The sequence below is a fragment of the Uloborus diversus genome, chromosome 8 (genome assembly GCF_026930045.1).
Source record: "Uloborus diversus isolate 005 chromosome 8, Udiv.v.3.1, whole genome shotgun sequence".
Taxonomy (NCBI): domain Eukaryota; kingdom Metazoa; phylum Arthropoda; class Arachnida; order Araneae; family Uloboridae; genus Uloborus; species Uloborus diversus.
The window spans coordinates 157,148,109-157,163,488 of NC_072738.1; the positions used below are offsets into that span (position 1 = coordinate 157,148,109).

Below are 15,380 nucleotides of genomic sequence, written 5' to 3' on the forward strand. Positions count from 1 at the left end.
TAAAATATAGTATAAACATAATTTATTAAATTTTCCAAATTTGTAATAAACCAAAACACCAAAAAAAAAAAAAAAAAAAAGATAAAACAATTCACAATTACAATGCTAACTTGATGCTTTTCATTGTGTAATCACAGCGCATTACATTTGGATGTGTAGTTGAATAAATAATGTTCTCACCTGCTATATAAAGCATTGATTTCATCTTGAGTAATTTGACGTTCTTCATTTCTTTCAAGACCAAATCTAGCAGCACGTTCTTCTAACTTTTTAACAACTACCTTCAAGTTAAATAAATACATTTAATTCAAATGAAATGCCAAATACAGATAATAATATGTTTATTAAAAAGTAAACATTAGAATTTATGTTATCATATAATAATATATTGCTAAGAATATCCTCTGCATGCATATGAAATTAACATATTTAAAAAAAAAACACATAGAAATAGAGGCAGATTTACAAGTGTGCCAAGCTAAAGCTAATTGCCATTAACATGATGAAATAAATAGTAGCCTGTACCACATTTTTTGCAAAAGTAAAAAGTACTTGAGGAAATTGATACTTTGTTTCTAGGGGTCGCAGAAGAAATTTTATGCATTCAAAAAATAGGCTAGTAGTCTAATTTAGAAATTGGCCATTGCATTAAAAGTAGACTTCCCAGATTTCTGAAATGTTTAACCGGGACGCCGGAATGCCCCCCCCCCCATCCCCGCCCACCCTCTCCGCGTCCCTATTATTCAAAAGGGGACTCATCTGTGGCTGATTTTTGAAGCGTTTTATAGATCAGTTTATCCTCAATGTTATGAATAAATGGTTATCAATTATGGGGATATATCAATAATTGGGAATGTGGCGGTCTTTCTTCATTGGCGTCAATTTTTGGCTTCAGCTCCTGCCCAAGAGGTATTTATCATTGCAAATATAAACAAAGAGAACGGAAATATCTATTCACATAGGGTTACTAAAAATCAACAGGATTACCACAATAAAACTATTTACGCCAAATATGAGGCGGTCGTGCCAGATTCTCAATTATTGAAATATCCCCTCAATTATGAACCTAAAACAAAGGTAATGAAAAATAACATAAGCAGGTATAATTGGAACATTTCTCTTCTTACCAGGAAACATCACGAGCTCAGTAATCATGAAAAAAGTTAAAAATGGTCGCATTCGAAAGAGTATCTTTAGAAAAAAATTTGACCCAAATATTGTGTGCCCTCGTCCTTTAGTTTTTGAGATATGGGGGGTCAAAGTTTGTCGAAATCTTACGAAAATTCGCCAAATTTAAAGACTTGGCAAGAAATGGAAAATATCACGTGATTTCATCGCCTGCGTCTAGCAAGACTCTCATTCCCATTTCTGGTCATCTGCAAAGCGCGTAAACGATGTTTCGAATTAACCCTTTACTTGTGTGTGTAAAATTAAAAAGTAACAATTAAGCCTGTGAAATGGAAACTAGAGAGCTTTATCCAGAGGAGCTACAACTTTATAACGAAATTGAACGTAGGATTTAACTTTGTAATCGTGATAATAATGCATTTCAGAATTTAAGTGCATTTCAAGTGTGTTTTACTTAACTAATTTAAATTTGTACTCTTGTTATGAAATGTGTTGTAAGTAATTAATAATTATGTACGAGAATTAAGATGAATAAGATAAAAAAACATGCTTATTAAAGCTTATATATTGAAAAATAAAATGGATAGTTTTTGATGTTGAAAGAAAATGATCATGGATTGTAGTATCCCAGCTCTTATTTATTTTTTCAAAAGTTATTATTATTCATGAAGTTTTATTGCCTGACCACTGCTAGCGGAAATGTTTGATTTTCAATTTAAAATAAAAAAAAAAAAAAAAAATAATAATAATAATAATTAAAAAAAAAAAAGAAAACAACGGATAGTAAATGTCAAAAATTTGCACAGCAAAACTAGCGATGTCGGAAATTACTTCACAACAGATTTTTATCAAAAATTTTATAGTCTACGTTCATTAACAACCTCTGTAGTTCGAAAAAGTCTGTCACTGCAACTGGAAGTCGCTATAACGTAAATGCCCATCATATTGCATGTTATTTAGTCATTTTTAAAAATACTGAAGTCACTTTTACCAATTATGTTTCAAGTTAAAAGGGAATTCAAATACGAGCAAAATAAAAAATTATTCAGTTTTTTTTTTATTTGACTTGTTAGAGGGCTTACACATAACTTGAAAACGATACACATAACGAAAAACACACTAGAAACAACTGACAGAAATCGTTTTTTTTTTTTTTTTTTTAATTTGAGAACATGGTTTGCAATCTTTAAAATTGTCGTTTTCTTCGTATTTAGATACTGTTGAAGACTTCAGATTTACGACTTTTCAAAAAAAAAAAAAGACTTTAAAGTGTGTTTATCGTTTCTCTACGGTTATCATATTTTTTTCAAAACAGTTTCATCATCGAATAAACTCTTTCAGTGGAAATATATCACCCGCAGAAGCATAAAAGTTTTAAACATCAGTTTTTTAACAGACAGTCTTAAGAATAACAAAAAAGTTTAAACTTTGAACGGTATATTCAAATGTATTCAGTTAATACGTTCTATTGGATGCTAAATTATCATTACATCTGTGGAATTTTAAACGAGATTTTGTGCTCGAACCCTATGACAGATCGGTCGCAGTAATAGGAGGTCGTTCTTGTTGACTGCAGTTAGGAGCGCACTGATGGGATTGCACTGTGACCTCCCAAAAATTTTCCTTATTCGACAAAGTTCGTCTGACAGTTCGGCAAGTTAGAAGACATAATTACAATTTTTTAACTCCCGAAAGTCACTTTTCATACATTATTATTTGCGCACACTCGTATTTTATCGCTCGGCAAAATTTGAATTTTCTTTCGGTAAATTGAGAATTTTTGCTTTCCCAAAAGTTTAAGCTCGGGGAACCTCTCACTGCAGTATATTTTAATTTGCTTTATTACTACAGTAAAATGTCAAAAATCAGAACAAATTAGCTTTGCACAGAACCACAGAACCTAAAAGAAAAAATAATTAATACTTATGAGAACCTTGTTTAGAAATAAAATATATTTCACCAATAATAATAACCACGAAAAATAGTGAAGAAAAATCTACTTACATCTACTACTACTACCTAAAATGCTAAAAGACATTTTTATCTTGACCTTCTCCATAACATTTTACAGAGGGGAGGTTCAAATTTAATTATTCGAGAAAATTACTTTTAGTTATTCGAAAAGCAACAAAAGACACATCCACATTCACATTTCTGTAGTTGGAATCAAATGTTTGAAGGAACTCCCCTCGGGGTCTAGGGGATTCGTCAAAAGAAAATATGATTTGAAGTCAATATATATTATATTTCCATTGCTTTTACAATAAAATAAAACAAATATTTCGGGCGGTGGCGTTTTCCCCTATACAGCTGCACGTTAATATCCCAGGACACAAGCCCCTAAAAATTTCAATGGTGCAGTCTGTGCCAAAACACCCCGCGCCATGGTAGTCACCCGGAGTAAAGAATTAATGCGCTATCTCTCATGCGCTTTGGTGGTGACCAAAAATGGAAGTGAAATATCTTGTCAGATGCAGATGTTGAATTCGCGCCGTACCTTCCATTTCTGAACAAAACTCGCTAAATTTGGCGACTTTACTAAAAATTTCGGCAATTTTTAAGACCTCATATTTCGATACCGTGGTCACGAGGGCACGTAGTTTCAGTGCCATAAACATGTTTTCCAATGCTCTTTCGAATGCCACCAATTTGGAATTTTTTTGAATTTCCTTGATCGTGATGTTTCCTGGTTAGATGTAAATATTTACAATGTATTTGAGTTAGAAAAATCACTTTGAATGAGGAATAAAAAAATTGAACAATATTTAGTCATACTTTTCATTTTATTGGACGTCTTTAGACAGTCTTTTTTGGTTTTAATCTTGTAAAAATTATCACAAGATAATCTGGTAGTAATTTTACCAGTTAATGTAACAAATGATAAAGTAATTATCCTAAATAATCCTTCATAGTTGAAGATTTTTAGACCGTTTTGGTCATTTGTAATCAAATTTACTTTTTTTCCAGGACGTGAAGTAAACCGGCCGGGGCACCGGGATTGTCTAAAAACCGAGACGTCTGGCAAGCCTAATTAAAAGTCTTTTATTCTTTTTTTCAACATTAATACTTGGCAAATTTAAATGTTTATTGCCAAACAAAAATTTTAAATTTTGAAACATTCAGGTATATTAAAAAATCCTCATCAGAAGAAAAATGTGCATAGATGTCTGTTTTGCATTGTTATTTAATATTATTATGCTTACCATTTTGAACAGTTAAATGTTTTATTTAATGTTTAATCAATGAGCTAAAAAATGAAAGTTATATTTAAAATAACTTGTAATCATCCTAAAGTACAAATAACTTTTGGTACAAACATATTTAGTATTTAATCTAAAGCGGACCAGTGGTGTTTATTGAGAGCCAGTACATATTCATGCTGACTGGTCCAAAGAACCAGAAGGACTTTTTACTGATTTCTAACGCTGGTAATTCTCTTTTAGTAAGACATTTTTATCATTTCTTAAATATATATTTTTTTGGATTTACAAATTATTAAAAGGATGAGACAAAAAGCTTTAACAATTAAACAATTTGCTTAAAACTAAGCTAAATCAATATCAACTAAAACTTTTAACAGTTATAATTCATCGAAGGAGAAATACTCCTTATTGAGTATAACTGCAATTAAAATAACAGAATAATTAAACTGTCATACATTAAAATCAGTAACTGATTATCAATTCATCATAACTAAAACTTTTAATTAACGCAAACGATAGAAAGGATTTGGATCTAATGTCATATACCCCACCCTTGGCGACTTTTCCTGCTGGCGCCAAGAAAGCGTCGCCAAGAAAACGATGTATAACGACATATGCCATACATCGTTCTTAGCGATGCTTTTTTAGCGCCAACAGGAAAAATTCAGATAAAAAAACATGATCAAAGCACTTAGAAGACAATATATATAAAAACAACATAAAACCACAGCAAAAAACATCACGAATATTTGCTTCAAAAATACCAGAAACTAGAAAGTGTTGTACACAAAGAAAAATTACTAGTAGGTATTTAAAATGCTTAAATTAACAAATTACTATCAAAGCTCATCAAAGAAATATGTACCAATAGAAATAAAAGCTATTTTCCAACATGCATTTTGTCGAACAAAAACAATTCTCATACTCTACTAAAAAAGAGCAAAGCGATTCAATATACGATGTTTAAAGCAGAAACATCCCCAAAATATAAATATTTCAGCCAAAAAAAGGCTTAGTTATTCTAATTTTGATGTATGAAAAGTAAAAATGTCTCGACAGAACATCCCAAACATAAACAATACAAAAATAAATACCATACATTAATTTGCTATCCAAAAATGCTTTCAAAATATCTACAATATTTTACATAAAATAACACCTTCATGTTTTTATAAAATTGTAGAGTCAACTTATTTTCAGAAATTCAGTACCTAAAGGAGGCACGTTTGCAGAATATACTTGAATAGTTCTTGGCATCGATAAGAATTAACTTTTAGAATAAAATAACTGTACGTTTTTCCAAAATAAATTTACATGCAGTAAATATAAAGTTAAAAACTACAAGAAACCCTCAAGATTTTGCAAAAGCATAAAACATTTCGGAAGTGAGAGGGTTTTTTTTTTTTTTTTTTTTTAATTCTAAAATAAAAACGTACGTTTTTGTTGTATAAATCCTCACACTCAGTTTGTAACACAACATATGAAACAATGCGCCTGACTGAGACACATCCAAAATTGGATTTTACTCTCAATTAACAGTCAAGTTTAAAGAAACTGGCATTTTCTAATATTTATTCATCAAAACACAACTACTGAATCTGAACCAACACAAAATAAGCTTTCCTATAAGGTATATTGCACGAAAAACGAATCTATCCAACATGGACCACTAACAAGTAAACAACTTTGAACAAGATTGCCTTTGGGTTGCCAAACACAGGTTAGTTTAGCCAGGGATGCTATGCTTAAAAAGTTATTGCCTCATTGGCGAGAAAAATATTTCAATTTTGCGTAAAAAATCGGATGTCGCCAAATGGGGGGGGGGGGGGGGGTATATAACATCTGTACTAAAGATTTTTTTTTTTAACATTGACAACTTTTACACTGCACACACATTACTATTATTTAATTCCATTAGATTACATATTTTTCATTCTTGAATAAATTTAACTTTATTTAACTAAAAACCAGAATATAAATTTTTTGTTTTGACAACTAGTCACAGGTGTAATTCTGAACCCTAGTTTTAAGTTCTTATTTACAACACTATTAGACCCACCTAGCGCTAAATTTGCAATAGGCCATCAACTACAATAAAATGAGTAGTTTATAAATTATGTAAAAAAAAACAAGTTAGCACTAAAAGCAATATAGGCTAAGATTTAAAAAAATAATAATAATAATGCATGGAAAAGTATGAACATGTAAATATTGCAGAAATTATTTATTTAAAGCACAAAACAACATATACCTCAGAAGAAAGATCAATCCCCGTAATAAATGCACCATTCTTGTTTTCATATACTTTTGGATTCTGAAAGTAAAGTTTTTAAAAAAAAATTATTTTCCACAAGGAAAAAAATATGAAAATCACTAGTTTAGTGGTTCAGCGGAACAAACTTGTGAGTTACATTTAACACATAACAAGAATTCAATAAATGATTTTTCTCATTCTTTATGCTCTCTTAACTCACTAATGATTCTTTTGTAGTTGTATGGATTCAGGTCAAATTTTCAGGTCTATACTTTTTGTCCTGAAATCATTTTTCAAATGAATTCTGAAGCATTTTTATTTCCCATATGTTTCAAGACCAAATCTGGAGAAGCTGACTTTCTTTTTTCTTTCCTTCTCTTAACATTAAATAATTTTAAGGAAAAAAAAAACCTTAGTTCAACTTACTAAAAAAAAACTGAATAAACTTAAGGACCACACATTGCTAAATGGTGCGCCGCAGATTACGCACCCCTATTTTAAATCTAATATCTTATATAATTAAAAACTGAGAGTATGTACCAATGTATCTATGTATATGTCCAAGTAACTTCTCCCGAACGCCAATGAACTGACCATCGAACCAGGTATCAATAGACAGGATTGCATAATATAGACAAACAGGCAAACGGCATTCACAGAAATTTTTTGGCTCTGCAGAACAACCAACTGCTAATGTTAATTTAGAAAATAAAAAAAAATTTTGAAGAGAATTTTAAAAATTATCCGACTTATATTTCTGTTAAAGCCTTTCTCCAAAAGCCTTTTAAAGTACATGTGTGAAAAAAATAATGGTTTTGGCCGTTTTCTTCAGCTGGTGAAAAATAAGCAAACTATATGTTATTGTAAAAAAAATTAAATAAAGCATTTTTTTTTTTGTCTCTTTCCATATTTGAATAAAAGTTTATTTATTCAAGGGTGAGTTAGGCAAAATAATCATTTACAGACAATTCTCCAGTTAGGATTTGTGTTCACAGAAAGTTTTTCATTTTATCTAAGTCTGTCGATAAATTCCTAATTTTCCCATCTTTGGCTATGTTTGGCTATTTAACATGATCCTCCGATAATAATGAGCGAAGATATCAATTAAAAACTATTCAGTATGACACTTAGATTTTGACATAGAATCCCTATTTTTTGAAGGCTTTTCACCATTCAAATTATTATTCACTGCTTCATCTCAACTTTCTGTAACAATGCTTTTATTAAAATTTGTAGCGTGAAAAAAATCATTGAGAAAAAATATCTGTTGCCATCTTTTTTTTTCGAATATGAACAAATAAAATTCTGATTTTTGTTTTGAGGCTTTTCCTGTGATTGGGGAATTTAAAATGTTTCCTTTTTGGTTATTTTTCCTCAATCTACAGCAAAATTTTACTGATTTTTTTTCTTTGTTCAAGCCTGACTGCTGAACACGAATCACTAGACATAACTATTATTTTCGAGGTAGACCGCGCAAAGTAGCTAGTTTTAATAATATTATGATAAAACAAGCAACAGTGATTCAAAGATGCAGTTGCAATTTAATGAATTTATTTTGTTCCAATTACAAATATCGGATAGATGTCAAAATATCGGATTCTTACAGTAACAGCACACCGATGGCCGTACTAAAAATTTAATGGAAGCCCGCTGAATAAAAAAAATCGACTCTCCCTCCCCTCTCATGTGAAATGATCATTTTTCTTTGTATAAAATGCGTAAGAACCTTAAAAAAAAAAAAAAAAAAAAAAAAAAAAAAAAAAAAAAAAAAAACTATTCAAGTTTCTTTGGAATTTAAAACTTTTTGTCAAAATTAGATTTACAGTTGCTTTAAAACTCTTTTTAGCGAATGAAGCGGTTTTTACTGCAATTTAAAATATTTTGCCAAATAAACAAAAAAAGACATCAACTAATATCTTCAGGGGTCTGGCCAGAGCAAATTTGGGTCCGTTAACGGACCCTTCACAAAAATCCGATCAACCAAAACCAGGGTTGGCCGGATTGGACCCAATTGGGTTGGACCCAATGGGTTTTTTTGAAAAAACCCATTTAAAAAAACCCATTATTTAGCCCACTTTTGGGTTTTTTTAAATTTTCTGAGAACTTTTTTTTTTAAAATAATTAATTTAAATACTTTTACAATTTAAACTTCTTTTTTATTTCTTCTTCACAATAGGCAATGGACATAAAAAATGAATTTTGAACTTTAATAGTATTTCTTAACTCTTAAGGGCATTAAAAAACGCTTCAAAGATTTTAAATAAATATATTTAACTTTTTTCCTTCAACTGGTCAATAAGGAACTCAAATTATCTTGACTAAGTCCTGTCACATCAGATTTTCTCAATATTTGCAGATTGTACAAAGGATACTACTTTAGCTAAAAGGCTCTCATGTGAATTATTTTCTGCAAACCAACACGTCACAAAACTCGAATAAACAAGGTATATTTTTTAGAAATTAACAGGTTTTACAAATGATCGGACAGAAAACAGAATAGGATGTACAGTAGTTTCATTATCTTACGAAAAAGTTTAATATTTCTTACTCTGTACACAGAAATAGAAAAACAGGCAACATAAAATTCAAAGAAATGTCTCGATTAAGCTGGAATTCAGTAAAAAGGGATTTAAACTACTTGGGGTTCTACAGTAGTTTTGCATAACAAAATGAAATACAATAAAGTAAAATACAAAAAAAAAAAATGTCGAAATTAAAAACGAACAAATAAACAATAGATTTTATCACTCGAGAAGTAACTTTGCCTTAACTGTTGGTAATCATGGAAACTAAAAAAATCCGAAACTTCACCATTCTTGAATTTTGTCGTCTTTTATACCATTCTTCAGAAAACGCTGAATTTTCCAGCTTTTTTTATCAAGACAATTTTTGTGCTTTGTCCATATACTTATGCTACTATATGAGTACCCCACCTTTCCCTAAAAAAACACAAAAAAACCCACATTTCTTTTTTAGAAACCCAGCTTTAGTTGGGTTTTTTTGGGTTTTATTTAAAAAAAACCCAAAAAACCCTGGGTCCATGGGCTTTTTTAAAAAAGCCCGGGTTTTTGCCAACCCTGACCAAAACGGACCTTTCACAAAAATCTGATCAACCAAAACGGACCTTTCACAAAAATCCGATCAACCAAAACGGACCCTTCACAAAATTCTGGTAAACAAAAACGGATCTTTCACAAATTGTTTATTGAAAGAGCAAATCTCAAATTAAAATAATACAGCATGTTTAAAGTCAAATTAGAGGAATCAACTTATACAAAATCAGCTAATTTTGCAAAAGAAAAAAAAATCGGCACTCTTGTGATGCTCCTGCAAGCCATAAATAATTACTACCGTCAAATAAATGTAATGCCTGTTATTGGTTTCTTGGAAAGAAATTAACAGCTGAAAGTCAGTTTGGTTTATAATTTTACTTGTTTGTTTTATGCAGCAGTGTTGTTGTAAACTTCTTTGGAAAAGCGTCAACATTCTCTGAATAGGCGTAGTAAGCACTTTTCTCCCCACTCATGATTTAATCATCAATAATATACAGCGAAATGAATTTAGAACTGCAAAGGATAGTATGGGTGGGGCGAATGTGATCGCTTCAGATAGGGTTACAAAATTCAAACTTATCGCCACTTAGTGTCTGGTGGTGCGATGTTAAACTGTTATTTTGGGAGAAAGTTATATGGGTTTGGTTTTTCGATACTAAAAAGGATAATTAACTTTAAATAAACTTTTATTTACCGTTATTTTTTCTATAGATGCCTACATTTTGAAAAACGCAATCTTTTTACATCCGATATGAGAATCATATTTCATTCTTTTTTCAAGCTAACTTCGCTTTATTAGGATGCAAATAAATGAAAAGTCTCTTTATTTTTGTAACAAAGCTTATTTCAAGTTTTTAAAGGGGATTTCCATTTTCTTTTATGAGTCAACAATTAAAATGCTGAATCGATGGTTTATTTTTTATTTTATTTATTTATTTATTTTTGCTTCAACTGTGTCCAGATATTAATGATATGTTTATCATAGGACTCTAAAATGCAATTCAAAAGTAATTTTATCAAAAATATTTATTTTACAAGCCGTTTTTATACCTTTGATTCCTTCACTTTGAGGATTGCAATCTCTTTGCATCCGCTGTGGAAATCTGATTTTTCGAATTTTCGATGTTTAAGAGGTAAACAAATAAAATATTTTTTTATTTTTGTGAAAATCACGGAGTTTATAAGGTTTGAACGAAACTCTGTGCCCTAAACAGTGTCTTGGGTTAAAAAGCTAAATGCTGAACCCCTGCCTAATTTTTTTTTCTCACAGTTATTTTAAATACTATACAAAAAACATTTCTAGTATAATTTAACATGATGTAGAATGGTAGATAAATATTGATACTTGAGGGGTGCCCATCTCCCAGGGAATGATGCCTCCCCCCTCTCCCCAAATACTAGAAAAACACTCAAGAACGATATTCTCAACAGAAAAGAGAGAAAACACTCAACTTCCACCATCTCAAGAGTCTAAACTTTCTCGTTTTTACAAGAAAATTTTTTTTTTTAACTATTTGATTCTTCACAAAAATAATTGATTTTTCACAAAATTATTTTATTTTTCACAAAAAACGGACCCTGTGAAAAATCCTGGACAGACCCCTGATCTTTCAAATGTAAAAATAGTTCTGCAAATCTATTGTTTATCACCAAACTCACCCAGCAACCATGCTATCATAATTCATCCGTCTAAAGAAAAAAAATAAAAACATCCAGTGGAACATTCAAAAATCATCGTCGGAAAAAAAGAAGAAAATGTCGTACATTTCACTCAGATAAAAACAAATCAAAAGTTTCTTTTATTTCAAAATAAATCCCCAAAACAATGAATTACATTTATGGTTGTTTTAAAACAATAATCCTAGACTGAACTGCTACAGCCTAACGTGTCAAGCGACCACGCTACCAGGAACCCAGCCCTCTTGTGAGTGAAGCGGATGTTTTTTTCTTTGGCAATAATAAAATGTTTCCCCAAACGAACAAAAAAAGTATAAAATCACATTAAAAGTAGTTTTCAAATCTTTATATATTCTGCGTTGCCCGGCTTTGCACAGTCTACCTTGAGAATAAAAATTGTATCAAGTGACATATATTCAACAATCAGGCTTAAATAAAAGAAAAAAAAAACACCATGCAAAATTACCCTTCCAAACAATGATGACAGATATTAAAATACTTTTAAGAAATTAAAATGCGAAAGATGGATTTTAAAAGCGTAACCATAGAAAACACAAAATAAAATAAGTTTAAGAAATTAAATGCAAAATAAGGAAAGAAACAATGGATTCAAAAAGCATAACATTAATATGTGCAAGTAATTTTTCACTCTCATATTCGGGAATTTACATGAAATTTGGGCCTAAATTGAAATAAAAAAAGAATTATTTATCAGATTTTTTCAAATTATAACCTATGTCACTCAGTAAGAAAACACCTTTCATATAGTGAAGGAATTTTTCAAATAGGTGCAGTGGTTCCGGAGATTACCTCGAACATATAAACACACAAAAATCCGCCCTCTCTCTTTATAATATTAGCATAGATTTTCGAACCCTGCTTGATACTCTGTCAAAGTGCCACTTAGAATGACACCACAGAAAAGAGATTGCTTTGTAACAGAGACTTTCACGTACCAGCACCCCAGCAATAAAGAAACAAAATCTTACTAAAAAGATTTAGAACTTTAAAAAGTTTGTTCTAAAAATACATAAAAAATAAATGCTTTATGAGTTCTTTCTTAATAACAAAATGCAATAAAAGTTTGAAAATAAATTATATTAATTTTACTCACACAACTTAATATGTTACAAAATCAAACTGATTTTTAATAATTTGCTGCAGTTAATTGAGACTGGGAAAATCTTGAACTTACTGTCTTATTTATAACTGGGCACATCACATTAAAAAAAAATGTAGATTCTTTAAAAAAAATCTAATTTTTTTGGATATTGCTCAAGCTTTGTCTGCAATAATTTCTCACCCATTATCACTTCTTTTACACATCTCCCTTAAATTTCTGTAAGTCCCAACCATAAGTAATATAAAAAACTGACCCTATTTAAATTTCATTTACATGCATGCTAAACAGAGGTGCATTTTACAAACTCATCAGTAACTTTTATGTCATATTTTCTTTTGAGAAAGATTCTGATAACAGATTCTAGGCTGTTTTCTCAATTGTCAGTCAATTTTTGGACTCCAAAATCTAGGCACTCTAATGGTCTTCAGCCTAGCAGATATCGAACAGAAAAAAACTATTAATAAACAAATTTTGCATTCGAACTTAAAACATCAATATCTATTCTGCCGTGCTAAGCGCAAAAGTCGTATCTGCAGCTGAGCTCAAACCCAAAAACTGCTATTTAAAGTTTTACGCCTCCATGTATTTGATTCATATTCCACTTTTTTCGATTTTTTTAAAAAATAGTTCCCATTCACAAATGACAATAAAACATTGCATATAAGTAAAACATGTTATAAAGAACCACCTCGTGACAATAACCCAATTTTGACAAAAAGTGTAGATACCACTTTTGTGCTTAGCACGGCAGTATTACTGAAAATACCCTAAAGGTCTCTCATTAAAATTAAGTCACAATTCTTTATAGCACATTTTTCTGGTATCTTATTTGAATTTTGATCTGAAATAAATTGATTTCTTTTACATATATTTCCACCACTTATGCGACTTTTCTGATCGGTCCGTAGCACCGATGGTTAACTGAGCGATTGTTGTTCATTTTCAGAATGAATAGTGCAATTTTTAAAACTTACAGGTAATGTTTTCATCCAGGTTCTTACTATTTCAATACTTTGGGGTTTTTCCTTCTCTGATGAAATAAAATGTTCAACTTCGGATTCATCATCAGTAATTTCTCCTTCCTCAATATTTTCTTCAGCGTTTGAGTCATCTAATGTTATTTTTAAATTAGGTAAAACTTTGCCCATTAAAACTTGAGTCATATTTAAAATTATGTATGCAGCTTTTTTAAATCTTTGCTCGTATTGGTAGACTATTATAATGATGCATTAAAGGTATTTTTCATGAAGAAAGTGATTTTATAATGAACTAAAACATTAAAATACACATTATTTGTTTTGAAGCTGAAAATGAAGTCCTCCATTACGTTAAATTAAACTAGGTACTTGTGCTTCAAAAAAAAGGGAGAGCTATTAACCCAGTGTCCCTCCTTTCCAATGAAGATGGCATCCCTTGTTTTTCATTCATCAAAGACGAATAAAAAGAAATGATGTCAACAAACAATAACAATTACTGTTACGATTCAAAGAAAATATAAAAGAAAAACCACAATTTTGTATTTAACATTTTTATTTTATTTTTTCCTCTCTTCCATAGCGCATGCGCGGTACCATGACGCGCTACTACCATGGCAACCATATGCATTGCATGAACGATTGCGCCGAATTTAAACCCTGTTGACAATATTTGTAATTGTAAATAATGAAAGCCCAGATTCATAAGTGAAGTTTTCCCTAACTGTTTCTTGATCCAATCTTGTAGTAACTATATTGTAAAATAGTTTTAAAACATGAATGATATTTGTAACTTCAGTATTATCGGCACACTTGCAGAGCTTAGTTTTACTAAAATACATTCAAAAACTTTGAAAATAGAAATAGAAAAGATGAAAAGCAAAGTTTATAATGTGTATTTATATTCTCCAGATTCACGTTTCATTACAGTTTTTGAAGTATTTTTTAATGAAAATGCAAATTGCATAGAAGGTGAAGATTTACTGTTAAATTCTCTGGTAATATTACTCAGAACCAGCACTATTACTTACTTTGTTGACCTTTTATGTTCAAAGACAAATATTTTACTGGGACCCTTTTAGTGTCAAGTTTTCAACTAGATACTATAAATCACATAACAGTATGGGTTTTTAAGAAATGTGTTGTTGACTTTTAATACGATATATTTCCTTTTATGGTAACTTTTCATTATTTACAATGTTATGCTATGATTTCAACATTCTTATATTGTACTCATAAAATAACTCATTTAGTTGCAGTGATAATAAATTCAATGTGTCGCAAATACCATCAGGAGACTAAGGGCATGTTGTTCCTCTTTGTAGCTCTCATTTCTTAACCTCTCATAAAAATATTGGTTTTTCACTCTAAAAGTAATGAAATATTGTATTACTAGTGGTACCCACACGGCTTTGCTTGTAGTAGAAAATTAAAAGGTCATTTGGTCCAGCTATATATTTGCAAATAATGGACTATGAATTTCTCGCCTACTTGCTATGTTCATTTGCTCGCCCATGGTCGCATGTGGTAGTTTGCTCGTCCACGTTATGGTAATTTGCTAGTCCATGTTTTGATAATTTGCTTAGTAAAATGTTCTTACAATTGGAATAGAAAAAGAACGAAATCAAATTTTCAAAAAATCGCTTTGAGGTGCTCTCCCCTATGCTACAAACTAATTTTGTGCCAAATTTCATGAAAATCAGCCGAACAGTCTAGGCGCTATGTGTGTTACAGATATCCAGAGATCCAGACTTTCAGTTTTATTATTAGTAGAGATTATTATTGGGCAGGGATACTTCGTAGGAATTCGACACAGTCTTCAAATTTTCCGTATGAATGGGTAAATACCTATTTTGAGTATTGATATTCTTAAAAAAGAAGTAAAAAGTTCTTGGGAAGGAAATCCTTTTCTTTCCAAAGGAAGACCATATTCACACACAGTAATGAAATTTTATTTGTTAATTTTTT

At 30.6% G+C, this 15,380-nt stretch overlaps 1 protein-coding gene across 1 annotated transcript in view; it reads right to left on the bottom strand.

Annotated features, from left to right (window-relative positions):
• LOC129227522 (nuclear cap-binding protein subunit 3-like) overlaps positions 1-13,753 on the bottom strand; it is a 33,768-nt gene extending 20,015 nt beyond the window's left edge. The window contains exons 1-3 of the mRNA XM_054862097.1: positions 13,413-13,753; positions 6,583-6,645; positions 181-281 (exon numbers count right to left, since the gene is read on the bottom strand). Of these exons, the coding sequence (XP_054718072.1) occupies positions 181-281; positions 6,583-6,645; positions 13,413-13,601 (353 nt within the window). The 5' untranslated portion in view covers positions 13,602-13,753. The remainder of the gene's footprint in view (positions 1-180; positions 282-6,582; positions 6,646-13,412) is intronic.
• Between the last annotated feature and the right edge of the window lie 1,627 nt (positions 13,754-15,380).